Source organism: Lepidochelys kempii, chromosome 11 (assembly GCF_965140265.1).
Source record: "Lepidochelys kempii isolate rLepKem1 chromosome 11, rLepKem1.hap2, whole genome shotgun sequence".
Taxonomy (NCBI): domain Eukaryota; kingdom Metazoa; phylum Chordata; order Testudines; family Cheloniidae; genus Lepidochelys; species Lepidochelys kempii.
In genome coordinates, this window is record NC_133266.1 from 37284961 (window position 1) to 37306133 (window position 21173).

Sequence of the window (21173 nt, forward strand, 5' to 3'; positions counted from 1 at the left end):
TTTTCTGATATACAGTTAAGATAAACTCTTGCGTAATTTTCATAAAATGTCATGATAGTCTATCAGTAGTACCAGCTATAGAGTGACCCTATATAAATAAAAGAAAAGGAGTACTTGTGGCACCTTAGAGACTAACAAATTTATTTGAGCATAAGCTTTCATGAGCTACAGCTCACTTCATTGGACGCATGCAGTGGAAAATACAGTGGGGAGATTTTATATACACAGAGAACATGAAACAATGGGTGTTACCATACACACTCTCATTACAGTGTTTATGGTAACATACCATAACCCCTGGAGCCGGCCCTGGAGAGTGTGTCCAGATCCTAGAGAACACAGAAATAACTTTACACTCCTCTCTCTAAGATACTCCCATTACTGCAAAATGTATCTTACAGAGAAGCAAGAAAAAATTTCAAAATTTTGTATTAACTAGTTAAATGTAGAATCTACCAACAATGAGGTAGCAGAACTTGTAGAATATGCGGATGGAAGTTATCACTAAGTGGCCACACAAATTTTGGAAATCAATGGTTATTTAAGTAGTAAATACACAACACAAATTATTTTTATTCCCTAATGAAAAAAAATTATTTCCATGAACATCTGTTCTTACTGTATCAGGTAATTAACACTTATTTTATCTATTACACTAGGCTATAGAGGAATCAGAGACCTGTACAGTACCTGGTGGCTTAGCAAGCGTGAAGAAACAATTTGAGAAATGGGAGACTGCCTCTTCACAAAAGACCATTGATCAACACCAGTATGAGCACAAATCTGTACAGGTAATAATAACAGTATAAGAGCTATGACCCACTAGATAACTTTGAGGGGAAATACTGTTACTTGCCATGCTGAATGTGCTGATTAATTTCATGATCACTGACAGACAATGTTTTTGTAATGTAGGTACAGAGTGTAATTTTATCTTTGATATATGCTACTGTAATCATATACTCTTTAGGCAGATAAACCCTCAGTGTGGAAAAGAGATCTAGACTTATAGCTGATCTACAGGAAAACAGATAAGTATTGTAAAAACCTTGTCTTTGGGGTTGTAATTCATTTTAAAAGTATCTGCAAGTACTTTGCATATATTTTACTTGGAGCGTTGTGAAGCCATTTTCCTTGAGAAGGAGTTTGCTGTTTCTTTCATGTTTAAATTTAATCAGCTTCTCTAAACAGATCAAAAATTGCATGGAAGAACCCAGATGCTACATAAAACCACATTCCAAATGTTTTAGATAAAGGGTTTTTGCATTTTATTACTTCATCATCATATATCATGAAAAATGGTTGCAGAAGATAATGAGGTTGGAATATATGAAGACTTAGTGCAATGAATTTTATGACAAATCTATACTGTGCACTCTGAAAAATAGCAATGGATAGTGAATGGCAGTATTAACTGAGTTTGTTTGAGAGATATTCAAATAATGAAAGTATAAAACTTTGTACCACAAGATAAAGCTACAGCTTGAACGTAGTCATACTTAGTGTGTTAAATTAGGGTAACTTTACACAAGACCACTGTTTATCATTTTATTACTCATGAACATTAGAACCCACAGCATTTACACACAGTAAGACAAATTCTACCTTGGGGGTATGCTTGTACAGTTCCCATTGAAGTCAAAGGGAAACTTGTGTATTCAAAGGCAGAATCTGAAGATTAAATAAATGAAATATAAGTAAGAGTAAATGGTGGGTTATGTCTAAGTCTGGAGGTACATTTTAGTGGAAATCATGGATTTGCAAATGCAGAAATATGAAAAGGCATTTGCATTTTTTATGGGGAGAATGTGGTAAAATAAAGAATTTATGATCTCAGCTGTCTTTAAATTGAAATTGTGATTCTTTAAAAATTAATTAAAATATCTTATGGACACTATGATTATCTAGGTGTCTACTGATCCTTTTCTTCTTTGTAGTCTTCTTGTATAGCCTATTTAATGCTTTAAAATGCATTTGAATGTGTTTGCATAAGGTTTAGGGAGAACTATTAGTTTTTCTTCTCTTTGTGTTTCTGTGATGTCTGAAAGTGGCATCCTATGAAATGGTCTGTTGTTGCTGGTACATATATGAACCTGTCACCAACAACTAGACCTACCTAGATAACTCACTCATTCTCTCCCTCTCACAGTGTCACATTTACTCTCCCTTCCCACACAGACACACTTATTGATACACCCAGGATGGGTTTACATGACAGACCACAGTTTTATTAATTATTCCTTGGGGAAGAGCACCACACTGCCTGCCCTCCGCTCTCACATGCCAAGCATTTGACTGGTTCCAGTCCAGGTTACAGAGATTTAACCATAAACCAAACAGTAATTTGGGGTAGGGCCTCCCTGAGCTACCCCACAGACTCAGCTCAGTTGTGAAACTTCTTCCCTTCCCCGAGTAAGTGGGGGTGGAGTAACAAAGGCCACAAGGCTGGGATGGTGGGAGAACCTCAGTCCACAAAGATTTCAGGCTCCTCCCACCATAAGCACATAGTCCAACTACACAGTGCCAGGATTCATTCACTTCTGGGAGCTGGCCCTTTTAGCCTTTACCTGCACTGGACACCAATTGCAAGCTGCAACAAGTTGGTAATCTTAGCAAAAAGATACATTCATTAATATAAACCTCAAATCCTATTTATTTCTAACCCAAATATGCCTCTGGGAGTCTGCAAGAAAGGCAAAAAACCCTACAAGACCACAAGCCAATGGGAAAAAAATCCTTCCTGATTCCTGTAAACAGGTGATCAGTCAGACCCGTGGCATCAGAAGCGGCACAGTTCCTAATCTAAGCATTCAGAGTGGGGAGAATGGGGCAGCTAGCCAGAGAGTGACATTCTTTTGAAAAGTCTGGGGTTAGCTTAAATAGGCTGTTTTCATCCCCCTTTGCCCTATCAATAGCTAAGGAGAGAACAGACGGGGGACAGGCTTGAGAGGCAGCCCCCTTCCCTGCCACACATATTTTTGCTGCTTATTCCCTGCTGTCCTATGAAAGGACCTCCTTCCGATAGAGGTGGCTAGAGGGTATGTTCTCACTAACATTTCTTTGTATTTCCTCTGAGGTCTAATTTTTTTAAAGTCATAGTCATTTCTCCCCTTGGAATAATCCAGTCTGTGACTTTTGTGCGTTTTGTGACTAATACAACTTTTCTTCATATCCAAATGCAATATCAGAATTTGGACTTTCCATATCAGTAAGAGCCACTCCTGCATGTGACTAACTCCAGGTGTGGAATTGGGACCCATTTCTTTTGCAATAGCAGCGGTAGAAAATATGGGCCTGATTCAATATTCTGTTACAGTAGTTTCACACCATTAATTTCAACAAAAGTACACTGTTGGAAATTGGTGTAGTGGAGAGGGGAATCAGACCTACATTAACTTTCTGTTGACATAAAGGGGCAAATCGCTGATTGATGTAAATTGATGTAGTTTCCAGTCAATGAAATATGCCAGTTTACACCAGGTGACATTCTGGCCCAATAATAACTAATATTAGCTAGTCAGGTTTAACGAGACGTAAAAGAAGAGCAATATTAGATATCTGACAATATTTAAATACAGTTAGCAATAATTATAGTAACAATTAGCTTTCATTTCTAATATATTGACATAGATGTTTCTAGGTGAGTTACATCACCATTTTAAGATCAGATTGTCTCAGCAAGTTTTGAAAAATAGAATAACTTTGAATGTGGAGTTACCTTCCAATGACCAATCATTAGACTACTTTCCAAACTTAATACTGCTGTTGAAAAACAGATTGAAAAGCAACAGAGGAATGCAAAGAGATACACTACTTAACCTTTAGGAAGGCACCAAATCTATTTTATTATAGGGGAGCTCGTAGTTACACCTATATTTCAATTGCTTAACACTTCCCATTACAGATACTTGCAACTTTTTTTAGGTGCTCCAGCATTTCTAATGTTTGTAGCAGGGCTTTTCAGGTCAGCAAAGAGAAATCCATAGGACCGTAGACATGCCTTTTCTTTGTCACATGACATTCTCTCTAGGTTTTGCTGAGTTATAAAATTATTAAATTGTTATTTCCCATCTCTTACTTGTGTCCCTCAGGTAAATTTTGGCAGCCTGCCAAAATAATAACTGAACATAAGCATTCTAAAAGGCTGCATCCACATCACCGCCAAAGCAGCAGCAGCAGCAGCCGCCCACAATGCAGTGGAAACCCTGGAAACGGACAGCCTCCCAGACCCAGCAAAATAACCCGAGCAGTCCACACCCTCACTTTCTCCCTGCCCCTGAGTATCAGTCTTATCATGCTGATAACCAGTGTAGTTAGCTTAAGCTCTACTGCACTGCTGAAGGTCAGGGCTCAACCCGTGTTGATGATGCACAATCAGAGAAGTGGAGTACTTGTGGCACCTTAGAGACTAACCAATTTATTTGAGCATAAGCTTTCGTGAGCTCTACATTGCATCCGATGAAGTGGGCTGTAGCTCACAAAAGCTTATGCTCAAATAAATTGGTTAGTCTCTAAGGTGCCACAAGTCCTCCTTTTCTTTTTGACAATACAGACTAACACGGCTGCTACTCTGAAACCAATCAGAGAAGTATACATCTGGACAGAATTTCAAAAGTTTATAACGCAGCCAAACTTGATGAGGGGGGAGTTACAGTTATTCATGATAGAATTTGTTTGTACTTTTTTCCATTAAAATAAAAAAAATATCTAGGACATTACGTTAAAAAAAAGTTAAAATAATGTTAAGATTGGAAGGTCGAGCACTCAAAAGTTAGGAAATGCCAGCTCAACAATTGCCTGTAATTCAGCCCCCTTGTGTGTAAACATTAAGATACAGCCTTTATTTATACAATTGGGTACTATATTTTCCCCACACAACCCCTGTTTCATGGGAAATGTAGCTGCTCAGCATCTCTAGCAGTGGTCTGGAGGAATGAACACAGGGTCAGGAGTCAGGTACTCCTGAATTCTAATCCCAGCTTTGTCACTTTTTTACTGTGGCCTCCGGCAAGTCTTTTTGTTTCAGTTTCCCCATCTGTAAAATGAGAATAATAAATCTCTCATCTCTCAGTAAAAGATAAATTCTTTAATTTTGAGGCATGCAGATATTACAGTGAGGATCGCCCTGGAAAACACTATGAGGAAATGAATAATTCTGCATTCATTGCACAGTACTCAGTAAATAAGGCAGGGATCACTAGCTGAATGAAGAAGATAAAAATATTGAACGTCTGCCTCATTTCCTAAGCACTGTCCATCCTCTTCACTGAATGAGGCAGGGTCCTATGCAAAAATAGTATGTGATCATGTAATTAAATTGTGATTAAAATTTCCAAATTACCTACTTCAGACCCTAAATCCTACTGACTTTCAGTGAGATTTATGCTCCTAAATTTACTTACGTAATGCTTATGTAATAATAAGGGGGCAGAATTAAGTATGCATGGGCAGTCTACATCAGGGGTGGGAAATTTTTTGGCCTGAGGGCCACATTGGGGTATGGAAATTGTATGGCGGGTCATGAATGCTCAAGAAATTGGGGGTAGGGGTGCAGGAGGGGGTGAGGGCTCCGGCTGGGGTGTGGGCTCTGGGGTGGGGCCAGAAATCAGGAGTTCAGGGTGCAGGAGGGGGCTCCAGGTTGGGACTGAAGGGTTTGGAGGGTGGGAGGGGGATCAGGGCTGGGGCAGGGGGTTGGGGTATGGGGGAGGGGTGTCAGGGCTCAGGCTGGGGGTGAGGGCTCTGGGGTGGGGTTGGGGATGACGGGTTTGGGGTGCAGGAAGGTGCTCCGGGATAGGACCAATCGGTTCAGAGGGTGGGAGGGGCATCACTGATGGGCCAGGCTGCTGGGGTATGGGGGGGTGAGGGCTCTGGTTGGGGGTGCGGGCTCTGGGGATGAGGGCCTTGGGGTACAAGAGGGGGCTCTGGGCTGGGATTGAGGGGTTCAGAGACTGGATCAGGGCTGTAGGGGGTTAGGACACGGTGGGGGGGCGTGGGCTCAGGGGTGCAGGCTCCGGGCAGTGCTTATCACAAGCAGCTCCCAGAAGCATGTCCCCCATCGGGCTCCGAGGCACAGCCAGGTGGCTCTGCATGCTGCCCCGTCCACAGGTGCCACCTCTGCAGCTCCCACTGGCCATGGTTCCCAGCCAATGGGAACTGCGGGAGTGACGCCTGCGGATGGGGCAATGCGCAGAGCTGCCTGGCCATGCCTCCGCATACTACATGGGACCTGGAGGGGGGTCAAGCCAGCTGCTTCCTGGGTGCTGTGGGGCAAGCCCCCAACCCCACTCCGCGGCTGGAGCTCCAGAGGAGGGCAAACCCCTGACCCCGCTCCCTGGTGGGAGCTGAGGGCCACATTAAATGGTCTGACGGCCAGATGTGGCCCACAGTTTGCCCACCCCTGATCTACATTCTGGTTTTCTAACTTTTGAGTGCTTGACTTTGTAGCCTAGAAACATTCTTTTAACATTCTTTTTAACGTACCTCTTCTTCTATTGTTAAATTCTTCCACTGAACATATCACTTTCTTTGCCACTTTCACTATTTTCTCTATCAGCTTCAACAGGTTTAGAAATACAGTTCAGTTCACACATGATCCCAAAAGTATGGATTACCTGAACTATCCAACCTCCTGAGCGTGAAAAACAGGGCTGGAAATCTCAAGAGAATAAACATTTTTTGTTTCCAGTCAGCCCAGAAATACCACAAAAAGTCTCTCACAGTATCTCACTGTTTCCACTTCTAGTTTCAGTATGAAATGAGATGTGCTGAGGCCAGGGAAAATCATATGCACACTTTGAAAGTGAACTGAAGCTTTAAAAGTAAAATAAAATTAAGTGGTGGGTTAAATTCAAGTCAGGGGGAGAGTCAGGCCTATTCTTATTCTACCAATCTAATCGGTCCAGAAGTAAGGCCACGTTTTGATATCCTTATTCAGGAATAGTTCTTTACTCCAAAAGCAGTAGGGTATCAGAATCTGGCCCTTACTGAGTCAACAATCATCAGTTCCACTCTCTTTGGGGTAGACGGTAACATAAAAACCTTCCCTAAATAAAGAGAGCACATATCTGTACTGAGGGAGAGCTGTATTTTGTACCAGGGGAGTCACACTGAGAATCAGTTTATTTCATGCTCTCCTTCCCTCCTGCTCCAGCGGGGAAGTAATTTGCTCAACATCCATGCCAGTTGCAGGTTTTTTCCCCACTCAGGGTCATGTCAGCAGGTTGCTTAGTTCTGGTTATTCCCCATTCCCATCCGCCCCACTCCTCACCCAGATGCATGACATGGAGAGTAGTGGCCCTGTGGAGACTGCTTTCGCCGCTGTGCTGTGACCGACGATGCAGGGAGTTTGCACCGGGAGTAAAGAGGGGACTGAAATTCCTTTACTAGTCTGTGTGCCCTTGAGAAGAGAAATAATCTAGTCTGTGTGCCCTTGAGAAGAGAAATAATCTTGCTCTTAAAGATTACAAGTGGGAGGGAAAAGAGTACACCTCTGGGATCCCTATAGTATTGGGGCACAACAACTCATCACATCTCTTACAATCTTATCATCACAGCTGTTTGTCGTTCAGGGGTTCACACTTTTACAAAAAATAGCTTTTTCCCCTGAGAGTTACTTTCCATCCTAACAAAATCTTCACATGCTTTCTTATAAGTAGAGCAGAATTATTTTTAGTTATTTATTTTTAAAGAAGAAAATAAAAACTGAGTGGGGAATACATAAAATGGTAGATGGAGCTATGAAAGAGAGAGGTTTGGAAAAGGGGGAATTGTCTGTAGAATTCCACACTTTTTCAATCTGTGTCACATGATAAATTGCTTAACTGATTTTTGTGTCAGAAGCCTTAGTTGTTCCTGACCTTTGTTAGAATAACTTTCTGCAACTATCTTAGATGTGGAGCCAATAGGGAACTCTGGCAGTACTGGTTTTTAATACATATATCTACTTTCGTAAAGATCCCCATGCAAATGTTAGCATTCAGGAAGATTATGTGGATTTGGTACAATAAGAAAATTATTTTGATAGCTTGTGACAGATATAATCTGACTCCAATGTGTTCATTCTTCTCAAAGACTTGTTTTGGAAAAAGAACTAAAATATGTATTTTATGAGCTGAATGCCCCAAATAACAAGGATAAGACGGATAATTATGTTTTTTTTCATTTTAGTTCCCTGAAATTGCAGATTGGTGGCTCTCATTCCACTGAGACATCTCTGCATGCACCATGCTATTGATATCAAAGCTACCAACTTCCCTCCACATCCTCCCAGAGCATGGCCATGAACCATATAGAATCAGATCAGTGGAATACCAAACAGGGTTTTCATAGTTTTTTTTATTCAAAAAAATTGTTATTGATAGAATATGTTGAAATAAATCCTATTATACTAAAATAATTACCACATATATAACTCCCTATGGTTCACCTTCACTTGGATTCCTTACTACAGCATGATGTGCACCCTCGCATGGGGTGGTTGTAATGCCAGCAGACAATGTAATGGACTTGAAAGGGCAGCTTTCCTTTCATTCTCATATATCCCTCATCCTTTCCCACTCATAGAATGTTGTCATTTCTCATTATGTTGTCCACCATATAAAGGGCCAGACTCTGCCTGGCCCTTGATATAGATGCATGGGTGTGTCATAGGGTAAGTAATAAGGAAACTTTCCCCACTTTAGCACTGCCTGCATAAGTGTTAGGGAGGTTTGCAGCTCCTGCTATGTGGGAGATGCCTAGGATTATTCTGTCCCTACTTCCCCAGGAGCACAGTGCCCTGAAAGGGGCAGAGAGGGATGCGTCAACGCATAAGCCAGCAGAGCTAGCTGGTTGCACTGGGTCAAAAAGCTGAACTATGACATACTATGGCTGGGCCTGGAAGGGTACAGTGCTTACTATGGACGTGGCCTAGAAGGAGCAATCCCTAGATTGGAAAATCCTCTGGGAAATCCTTGTCTTTTCACTACTCTGTCAAGTACAGTTCCACACACACCCATATGAGGAATGATCCATCTATCCTAGATTTTTTCTAGCTATCATTAGAATCTAAGGACTAATACATAAAATTAATAAGTAAATTATTAGGTGAATTATCTTCTCACTCTTGCTATTTGGAGCCTTCAGCACATAAAAATCTATGTAAGTAATTTTTAAAGGAAGTATTTGCAGGATGTATTTAAAGGAAAGCTATCTGCATTTTCCTCTGGAAACAGCTCTCTAATATCACAAAAGAAATCATCACAAATGACATGATATACTATGTAGAAAATACAAAATGATGTGGTACAAAGATTTTATCAGTATGAGTTTAGAATGGCCACATTACTCATGAGTGGCAAAGCTGAGAGTGAATTATGGAAGTCATCCCAACCAATAAAATCTTTATACCACCATTTTATAGAGCTTTAAACATTTTTATTGATACTGGGCTGAGTCCCCAAGTGCACCAAACTAGCGATTTACATCTCCTTTTTGCTTCTCCCTGATCCTGGTGCTGGCCCAGGCCAGTTCAGTCCCTAACACAATTTAGAACAACTCTTAGGTTCCTTCAAGTTGTACTTGTTTATAACACCACTGTAGGGGCTGGTATGCTACGTCGTGGTAGCTATACCTTGGATACCAGTTTTCACATTAAAAAAATATTATGGTTGTGAAGAATACCAAATATGAATCAAATATAATGTATGCAGTGGTGCCTACCTGAGTTTCAGAGAAGCTATTAATCTCAAATGTGAACCACTCCCTTAATTTCAAAAGGATGCTAACTCAGATGTCGATGTGATATGCTAAATGTCAACATCATAAATAGATCTGGGTGGGAAATGGTTTTTCCTGTCCCGTAAAAAATAGAGATACCAAAAAATTTTCTCCATCTCAAATTGAGACAAAAAGTCAGAATCTTAATTTTTCACTGAATAAAAATAATTAAAAAATATAAATTGGTTTGGGTCAATCAAAATGTTTTGTTTCAATAACATCTATACATTTGTTTAGATTCTGACTTTTTAAAATCTTTGTCTAAATTTACTAAAATTTTAAAACAAAGTCATTTCAACTCAAAAAACAAACCTTACTTTTCAAAAGTTTTTTTGTTTTGTTTTGTTTCCAAAACTTTTTTGAGTCAGGAGATTCGTCAAAACCAGCCCTATTTCAAAAAAAGAGTTTTGGTTCCAACAAATAAATGTTTCCCCAAAACATTTTTTCACCAAATAATCCTGTCAGGTGTGATTATTAACTATTTCACTGCTCTTCAAATCTTACAAGAAGGAAGTGGAAGTATCACATTATGAAGGCTGACAAAGGAAGCATTTTAAAATACTATTTAATCATATTAAATTTAAATTGTAAAACATGGGTAATGCCTTTAACGTGACACTGTTGGATTCATTTTTCATGGAACTCGTGGGGCTCAGCTTTCAAAATTTTGGAGATGCTTCCATAAAGGAAGAGAAAGCAATAAGACAAACAAAACGATGAGATAGACTAGAGGAGAAAAAGAAAGAGGAGACACAAATGTACAGAAAAACAAGGAAGAAAAGAGGCATGTGTGGAGGAACAATTGGGAAGGGATGGTGCAGTGAATCTATCAATGCTTTCCCACAAAGATTTTTCACTGATAATTATGCTGGCTACCAAAGTTTCCAGATAGGCTATTAAAAGTTTTAGTTAGATAGGCCATCTGACTTCTGTGCCATAAATCCAGCACCTAACAGATACTTTCACTTACCTCACATAAAAACTGCTTGAATGTCTTCTCTGTTGCTCACAGTCTGATCTTTTTTAACAGCAAGGGATCTATTCTCTCCACTGAAGTACAGAGGATTTATGCCTGTAACTTACATTAGTGTTAATAGGATTTATTGTGTAAGCTCCACACAAAGATGAGAGAATAGATGACTAAAAGTCTTCTTAACTGTATTTTCAGCTTTTCACAAACCTGTAGAAGGAAAGCTGATTTCTGCTTAGTCTTCATTAGGGATATGATGTATTTGAAAATCTAATTAAGAGGTATAATTCTTGGGATATTACTAATTGGATGAAAGCCTCTTTTCAGCCTTTAGATTTTGCAAGCTCAAGTTTCTTATTACACTGAAGATTGCATATTTGGTGGTGTGCATTCACTCCAGCCTGTCAGATAAATTCCATGCTTTCACATTTGATTCACCATACAATAAATCCTGCACGGACAAGGTGCATTTGCATCTTTATTTGGAACTAAGGTGGTGTCAGAGTTGTATGTTGACCAGCCTGCCAATATTTTCCCCATCATTCTCATCTAAATATTTTGCCTCATTCCTGTTTGTGATGCAGATACGTACATGCTAAGAATATGTTTTAAACTATGTAACCAGTCAGTGGTGACAAATATGGTTTCTATCAGACAAAGCATGTCTATTCATCTATCCCAGTCTCTGATGTAAATTAAGCATTGTAAGGCAAACACAATGGGAGCTACATTTGCATTCCAAATCAATGTGGGGATGTGAAGTCAACACTGGAAGACACTGGAAGCTAAAACCCACAGTGTTGTCCTGCCTTTGGGTGTGTGTGGAAAGATTATGAACTTTGGGGTATAAGAGGAAAACAAAACAGGACCCCTGTTTGATCCTGCACCGAGGGACTAATTGGGCAGTGTGATTCCATTCATTAAAATGGGATCTCAACCAGGGTTTGGTTGAAAAACACTGTAAAGGACATCTGGGTAAGACAGACATCTTTAGACAAGGCCTTAACCTATTAAAGTTAAGTTTAGTCTATAAGACGTATGTTATTCCTTTTGTTTTACTTGTGACCAGTTCTTATTATATTTGCTCACTAGTCTTAAATGTTAACCTTTGTTAATAAACTCGTATTTTTTCACTATAAATAGATTACAGTGCTGGTAATGTCTAAGAAGGCAAGAGTCTAGCAAAGCCAGAGGCTAGGAGCTCTGCACAGCGGTATAAAGGATGAGTCAATGAACCCAAAAGTCCTTCACAGAGCAATGAGAGCTGGGGTGGGAGAGGGGGAAGATGAGTCAGAAAACTTAGCTACTCCACAAGATAACGAGATCTGTGATGAATAGTCAGGGAGCTTGGTACCAACAGGGCATTGAGAATCAGAGGGCCTAAGGGAGGTGAGCTAGGGACTCTATGGAAGCTAGACGATCCTCAGGACAATGAGATCCTTTTTGGGAAAAGGGAGAAGCCAGATAATCTAGTTCAAGTTTTATGGACTGAACAGAGAAATGGTTTAGAGCTAAGACAAAACTTTAGGGCAACATTTTCAAGCTTGGGTGCCTAGAGTTAGGCACATAAATAAAACTAGTATGGGTTTTAGAGATGCTGAGCTCCCATTACTCCAAAAAGAGAGAGAGGGAGTGTGGTCCAGTAAGACTGAGCATTGGATTGGGAGTCAGGAGACTTGGGTTTTATTCCCAGCTCTACCACTGACTTGCTGTGTCACCCTGCATAAATCACTCAACCTCGCTGTGCCCGTTTCCTTATCTTTAATATGGGGATAATGATACTTTCCTTCTTTTGTGAAGTGCTGTCAGATCTACAGATCAAAAGCGCTATACAATATAGGAGCTCTATATTACCATTGAATAGGGCAAAAACCAGCCCATCTTATTCATTGACTTCACTGCATAAGGAGCCAGGGAGGATTTGGATCCAAATTAGAAAAATATATATGAAAAGTGAGGCTTCATTTTTTGTGAATTCGGTGTTTCACTCAGCCTTTTCCCTCTGCAGCTGTTTTACTCATGTCACATAAGGTCAACTCTTGCCCCCATTTTTAGGCTGACATGAGCTATCTTTTGCTGCCACTTATCTGCAAGGGGCAATGAGGTAGGCTATGCCAAGAAATAATGTGATCAGTTCTCTCCCCCAGAGTTGAACAGTGATGTTTCTATGGTAAGTCTGGTTTTGCCTGGTCTAAGGGTGAGTAGTTTTTAAATCTAGTTCTCTACCAAGCCACTCAGATGGCTCCCTTTTATCTTTGATAAAGGCGTAAATTCTTAGCACATCAGCCTCAGCATCTTTGCCCTTTATACCCTGTTGAGGATTCTCTCTCAAATAATCAGCAGAAATAGTCAAATTCACTGGAAATAAAATCACTCAGACTATGTGGAATAGTCTTTAAATTTAGATTAAATAATTAGTGCAAGACCATAAAATCCTATTTATTCTTAAAGGAACTGCACTTTCATGGAAAACGTGATTATATACTTCAGTAGCAGAAAGCTTTCTCAAGATCATTGAATCAAACCTCAGACAAAATCTTTCAATTTGGATACAGATCTCAAAGTATAGATGAATCCAAAACTTTGATCCAAGATGGAAAACAGCTCATTTCACTTATTTAAACAGTTGTACTGAAGGTACTGTTACATATATGTATTAAAATATTGTTACGATAAACAAACTGCGTGGCTTTTTATTCAAAATATGTAAGTGAAATATTCAAATAATATTCAACTATTTGTCTTCTTTTTTTTCTTTTGCCACAAGCATCCTCCTGTTTCTCTTTTTTAATTTGAGTGTAACAGGGCCTCCTTGGTCCTGCTTCTGTCTCAGTTGACAAACTACGCAGAGACCCTTGTGCTGGTCCAACACCTTGTGCAGTTTATTTATAAAGGAGTCCCATCACCTTCATAACATACATACCTCCTTTATCAAGCAAGGGAGGGAATCTCTCTCCCCCTCTTACTGCCTGCTTTCCCCTTTTTTCACTTCCTTCCTGTGCCTATTTGTGGGCTAATGGATTAATTAGCCGCCCTGCCCTGCCCCACCCACAAATTAGGCACAGCTCTGTTTAATCAGCTTCAATCTACTTTGCCTGATTAGAGTTGCTGTGAACAGAGTGCTGATTCAGGCTTTCATACCTTGCACTCTGTCACAATGAATTTAGTGCTTGTGAAAGTTGCCATATTAATGACACTGAAAACTAAAATCTGTGGTTTACCTACAAAATGGGGAGCAGCAGTGCCTGTGCCCCACACTGCCCGTGCATCTTCATTCTTGTTCTGGGGAGACCTTCATCAGGTAACACTACTTTTCACTCTTTGTGGCTAGTCATTCTTTCCCTTTTCTGATGAAACGGCTGAGAGGCGCCAGTTTTCGTGGTGGTCATGTGATGTGGCTATACACACTGTCAGTCACACATGGAACCTTATCTTTAGCCTGGGAGTGGACATTGGGAGCATGATAAGCACACTTCTTTCCTGGTCCATCCAACAACTAATCCAATAAGAGATCATGGTTTCCCCACTACTCCTCTTTGATTAGTTGAACCAGCCAGAGTGATTTTCTCTTAAAGGTTCTTGTACACAGTGTACTCTAAAAAAGCTCTAGAAACTCTAACTTTCCAACTAAATGACCAAAGTGCTGATGAGTAGGTAGAACAATATAACTGTATGGTAGCCACAACCACTGATGTTTTGGTCCCTAAATCCCCTACATCAACCCCATAGATCACTTTCATTCATTGACAACCCACATCATATGAACAGTGAAAGCAGAACACTAACTCACTGTTGACAAAAAATCCAATCAGAATCCATTCAACAAAGGCACAAAGACTTCTTCAGGAATACACTACTGCCATGCTGGAAATGAAGAGAACCTTTTTGATTGTGCCTCAGAAGCTGCAAAGTCACAGCTTGCAGAATTGTTCTGTAGAGTAAACTGGCTAATCAATCAAGACTGCATAATCGGGATGTCAGACACAAACACTTACTGCAGCAAAGAGCTCTCAGCCTACCTCACAGAAAGGATAAACTGAATATAAGCCAAACTTCCTGGGACTGAGGACACCAAACCAGAACAGAAAGCATCACCCTTTACTTAATTTGGCCCATCATGGAAGGAGAAGAAGCTCAAGACACTTGTAAAATGGATTCTTGTCCCGCCTGGCTAGTGAAAGCCAGTGACAAGCAGCTGGGCTAGTACTGGTGGATATGATCACTGCTTCTTTCAGAGAGAGGAACTGACTAACCTCCCTGAAGAATCTAATAGTCCACCTAGTCCTCGAGAAACCAACACTAATTCTCTCTCTTTCTGATTGCCCTGCCTAGGTAAAAGACTGAAAAAGATAGTCTAAAGAAAACTCCATTGGCAGTCTCGTGAATTTATTTATGCTTTTACCTGTACGGGGCAATAGATTTGTACAGAGCTGTATCCTGGAATAAGTTTTTATTTTAATAAGATATGTATAAAATGTTGATTTAGGCACCTGAACAGAGACTGAGTGGTGGGCACAACATACAAATTAAGATAAATACCAACATGATTCAAATATGAATTGGTGAAAGGCTATATTTTCTAGTGTGGATCATCAAGCTATCCAGTCCTGTTTTCTTTTGGCAGATTTTCTGTTTCTCCATACAAATAATTTTACTCTATAAAGTAATCCTCTTTCTTTTTCTGCCACAACACAGAGATGGGAAACTCCAAAAATTGTCAGATAAAAGGAAAAGGCAAACCTAGGTCCAAAGTGTACAACACAGACAATTACTGAAAAACAAATCTTGGAACATTTTACAACAGGATTCTGTGTCAGATATTGCAGCACAGGGGCCCTAAAATTGATGCATTGGCCACTAACATATAAAACTAGTGTAGCAATTACAGTTCTATTCAGTAATAGCATCTGAACACCTGAATAAAAATTCAGTCTCCTAGTGCAAATATATATAGACTTATGCTCATGTTTGCTTCCTCCTAAAGATTATTTTAATTTTTTTAACAATTTTTAATATTTATACAACAGGAGTCTCTAGAGATCCTGATCTAGGTCGCATTGTGGTAGATGTTGTACATACACTTAAATAACACACTATCTTCCCCAGACAGCCCACAGGCTACGATAATGATAAGATTTAACAGGTGGAAGGAACCAACAAAGAGAAGGGTGGAGGAGAATGAGAAGATGCAGTAACAGGGAAATGAACATTGTGCATAATGAACAGCTGTCCCAACTTGCCACATGATTAACCATTGTCTAGTTGGCAGTGTGTTAAAGGGGGCCCCAGATCACAGGGAAAGCCATCATCATAGTAGAAGGTGTTTTCACTCCTAGCTCTAAAAATACTGACATTTTTCTCTACTGTTGTCTTCTGTGTCCCTGCACAGATGGATACCTGCAACTGTTCTCTCCTGATAGAATTATACGTGCTCTGACTGACACCTTTGTAACACTTGCAGCATCTTGGCCACAGCATTCATCCTCTTACTGTCGTGCACCAGTTCACAAATCCTTAAAGATTTCTAATATTGTTGTGGAGATGTGTATGGGTGAATCACAAAGTTACTTGTGGTATTCCTTTGTCTCAATATTGGGTGAATTTGACATCATAATGTCATTAACGTTCTATGCCTTTCTCTACCAGCTGCTTTCAATGCATATTATTGATCTCTAGCACTTTTCAGCTTCTTTAGGTGTTCTTAGATGTCATGTCAGTTATGTATTTTAGACAATATTATTGTACCCTATAAAGCAAAGAAAAAAATAATAACTTTCTCATCTACTGTAATTTTACTCATGCCACAAGTTCTACCCCTGATCAGCAGTGTAGGCCTGGCTGAAACTTGGATTTTGGAAGTTACGGGCACATTCATGCACAAAGAATCACAAACTGAGATCATCACACCATTCACTAGTTGTGAGTTCCCAAAGTCATAATGAGTTGTGAACATCCCACAGTTATGAATTGTTTACATACACAGACTATTGATCCTGTGCTATGCAATTCAAATTATTTCATCCTTGAAATTAGAAAGTATTTAGCCACTGTGAATAAAATATAATTTTAATAATGTACATCCCAGAAAGACAGACAAAGAAGTCATCTTCTCTTTGCAGGCATAACTCTAATCAGGATAATGGGACAGTGTTAATATTAGGACTAGATTTAGCTGCAGCTGTACATTGGGTACAGTGGGGAGCACTGAATGGCATTCTGTAGAATGCTTCCCAGCGTGTTTGTGTGTGGAGCACAGCCCCTTAAGGGGTGAATTATACTCTCCCTGACAACATATTGGTGGCCAGTACAGAGGGGTGGGTGGAACCATTGGTCTATCTATTTCCTGCTCCTTTTGACTGATTGTTCTGAGGAGCAGCATCTCTGTAGCAGCCCATGTACTTCCCCAACTGAAATTTCAACCAGCTTTTAAGCAAGCCATATAAAGGTAGGGAGTTCCCTCCTCCCCTTCCATCACCAATAGCCATGTAAGTACAGGGTCAAAATTTGGTCCTTAATATTTAGGCTGCTTAAGGTACTGTTAATTATAGCTTTACATAGCTATGGCTATTATTTTATGCCATTGTGACTTTTAGCAACATAGTAGCTATTTCATAAGCAGATATAAATGTTGCAGCAATGATGCTGTGATTAGGTTTGGTTTCTGACTACATTAAGCTTAATTATATTCCTTTTTAATACTTTATACAATTCAAACAACATATAATGACAAACATCAACATATTTTGCATCTTATGATGAGTTTTTTCAATAATGAGATCTTGACTTACAGATCTAAAACACCCATGCCTAAATGCGAAGATGTACGTATATGTAAAATATAACTATTTGAGAGGAGGGCAAGATAGATCTCTAAATCTTTGCAAGTTGCCTCCCTTCAGCTTTGTGGGGAGCAAACACTGAAGCCTTTTTGTCTTTCTGGGAAGCTAACTCTCAAAACTGCTCTATGTCCCTAATGTCAGTCATGTCCCCATCTTGCCTATCCCAAACCCTGCATGCACTTTTACAATGCAAGCACGGCAGTGACTAAGATAAATGAGGTTAGTGACCCACTAAATCATCCATTGGGTCACTAGCCAAAAGATTTATTCTACCTGTACCAATATTTTAATTCCTCTTCTAGCCTAATCAGAGAATGTTACTGCCTGGTGGATGGGGGGCGAGATTCATAAAGCCTATGATGGGGATACAGGTAGCCTTTCTGCCATGGAGCCAGAGGTTCCTGGCAGCTCACCATGCAGCAGGGATTTGGGGGCCAATCAGTGGATCTTCCACTACATAGATTTCTCCGACATTCCTTCATGTAGGTGCAAGCTCCATGGAGGCTACCTTGGTCCTGAGGCAGGAGTAATAGCCATGGAATGGCTCTATTGCCATAAAGGGACTGAGTGCATGGAGCCGGGGAGGCAACTGTTACACTCATGGCTTATTTGGCTGGAAGCAGGTTCCAAGGTTGGAGATTTAAGAAGTCAGTAGCTCTCTATTCTTCAGAGTGCATATCTGCAGCCTCACTTACACAACACAGCCTTGATTTGTATTCTCACTGAGCATTTGGGAGTTTCTTCTGAAGAAGAACTAGACACCTTTTTTTTCCCCTTTAAATTGGAAGCTTAGATTCAGCAGAAACTAATGGGTGAGTCCCTCTTTTAAGAAGGAGTTTTCTATTTGATATAGACAAATAGGTGAGTTGATTTGTCAAGCATAGATCGCAAAACTTTTGAAAAACGTCCGCAAATGGATATAAATAATAATAGTTTGTACTTATGGAATGCTTTTCATTAGGAAGTCTCAAAGCATTTTATGAAGATTGTAAAATGGGAAGAATATAATGTTTACCAGATAGGTAAATGAGGCATGGAGAAGTTAAGTGACTTGTGCTAGGCCAGAAAGCAAGTCAGTGGCAGAATCTGGGATGAAACTGAATGTAACTGTCGCCATGATAGGCATCATAGACATTAATTTAGTTTACACAGATATAAAACTATCTCTCAAAACTTTCAGCCCTGTACTCAGTCTATTAGACCACAATTGCCTTTCTTTTCAAATATAAAAGCAGCACATATGTTACATTGGATCTTCTGTTAAGACTGAAGGCAGTATGAGTCTGAAAGTGCCTATGCAGCCTCCATTTGTGCACATACAAACGTGCAAATGCATTTACATGTGCACACATCTTTGTACACTCTCTCTCATGCAAAAACATTATAGAATGTACTGTAAAGTGCCTCTGGCCTGATTCCTACTAATAAGGAGTAACTGAGCTGCTATGCAGAGTCACCTTCATTAAAGCAGGATCAGCTTCCCATGCTCTCCTGGTCATCACTTTGCATCTTATGCTTATCCATGGAACTTTAGTACCTGCAGCTCAAACTCCGATTGCAGTAATAAAATGACAACATATGTTCTATTATATAACAAGGCCTGTCTTTGGTTGTTTATAGTTCTTATCCATATGAACTACAGTAATAATGGGAACCTGCTGAAAAATATATTTTTCAAACAATACTTTTTAAGTGATAACATTAGTGAAAAGCCATTCATAGGCAAACATTAAGTTTTTCAATTTATCATTAAACTGTTAATGTGTAATTACTTTTATTTGTCTTTAGGAGGTGAAAAGTAGTAGTCAGCTCACAGTATCAAGCAGCAGCAGAGAAGCTGAACAGAATGAAGTGACCTCCAAAGGAACTCAGTTGGAAGCCTTTCAAACAGAAGAGGTTAAGTGTATCAGTTAATAATTATGTCACCAGGCCACTGTACAGAGATGCTGATATTGGGACTGCATATTTGCTTTGCTTTTTAACTCTGTTACCACTTAGTATAACAAGATCTCGATGTGCTAGTGGAAACTTCCCTGATTTTGTGGCAGGCAATCATTTTAAAATAGGTGTTTTATAAGTGTTGCTTCAATGTGTTGATTAATTGGGTTTTCATTCAGACTTTACCTTCATAAAACATTTGTTCTGAATGTCTCCATGCAAATAGAAAACTTAGACATATTACACTAAATCCTGCATTAAAATTAAAATTTTTTCCACAGGTTTCTTATGTTGAACAATCTACCCATCAGACAAGCAAGGCTTCTAATTTCACTCAACATATTGATGAAACAGGTAAGAAAATCAGGAAGATTTTAAGCAGGAGAATAAAGACTAAGAAATGACAAACAGCATATACACTTGGTCGCACAAAAATACCATTGTTCACAGGTGAATATGGGCCCAGTAATCCATTTCTGTTCAGCAAAACACACCCGTTGACTTTGATGGGATTTACATGTTTCAGAGTAGCAGCCGTGTTAGTCTGTATCCGCAAAAAGAAAAGGAGTACTTGTGGCACCTTAGAGACTAACAAATTTATTTGGGTATAAGTTTTCGTGAGCTACAGCTCACTTCATCAGACGCATGCAGTGGAAAATACAGTGGGGAGATTTTATATACACAGAGAATCTGAAACAATGGGTGTTACCATACACACTGTAGCACTTTGTAAATGAGGTGGACTTTAAGCACATGTTAAATGATCTACTGACTTGGGGCCATGAAGAAAAGCCATTCTCCTAACATTTGTTAAAACAAAAACCCATTTATGCAAATGTTTGTAAATAGTGAATAACAACGGGTAAAATTAGGGTTGAAATAACAGCTCTGCAGAATATGAATAATGTTCACGAAAGCTGATTTTTCAGTATTCAACCAGCTCTAGTCCTGACATTAACACAAGTTATACATTGCAAAACAATATGTGATATGTTACTCTTCAATTATTCTATGGTTTTCTGTATTTTCATCAGAGTGATTCTCCAGTTCTGCAAGGTTGAGTGCAACTGGTTCAGTTTAATAATTTTTTTTAAAAAAATAACTCACTGTTAGACAATTATAATAAAATACTAGGCTTAGAAAAACCCTTTTGTTCTTCTTTTCTTATTGCAGTAGTCAATGCAACTATGAATGAAGAAATCCCAAAGATTTCAACACAGTTTTTAAAACAACACTTTGACAAGACAGCCCAGGAAAAGGCTCTTCTTTCAGACAGGGAGACCGCAACACCTGCAAAGCATACTAAGGTCTGTGCTTTTAATAAGGGGAATTTCTGTATATGCAGACCAGAAGTATTTAGGTTAGCCAGAATGTTGAAACATTGCCCTTTGTGCAATTGCTCAAATCTCAGCATATTCATATTTTGAGCATTTAGTTGATTTTTAAAATAAATAACATTGTGGAAATTGTGGGAGCATGGATGGGTTTGGAAACTGTATACACATTAAGTAAGAAGTAATGAAAATTATATTAAGTAAATCTAACAAATATATTTATATTATATGATAAACACTGTTAAAAGTAAAGCTTTTTAAAAAAAATCTTTGTTTTTCCATTGTCTTCCTCTGCTGCATGCAATCTTCTCTCTCTCTCCTTTGACTCATGTGAAA

At 39.4% G+C, this 21173-nt stretch overlaps 1 protein-coding gene across 1 annotated transcript in view; it reads left to right on the forward strand.

Moving 5' to 3' along the window:
- XIRP2 (xin actin binding repeat containing 2) overlaps window positions 1–21173 on the forward strand; it is a 160117-nt gene that overhangs the window by 125353 nt on the left and 13591 nt on the right. The window contains exons 4-7 of the mRNA XM_073305732.1: window positions 660–791; window positions 19354–19461; window positions 19785–19857; window positions 20677–20810. Of these exons, the coding sequence (XP_073161833.1) occupies window positions 660–791; window positions 19354–19461; window positions 19785–19857; window positions 20677–20810 (447 nt within the window). The remainder of the gene's footprint in view (window positions 1–659; window positions 792–19353; window positions 19462–19784; window positions 19858–20676; window positions 20811–21173) is intronic.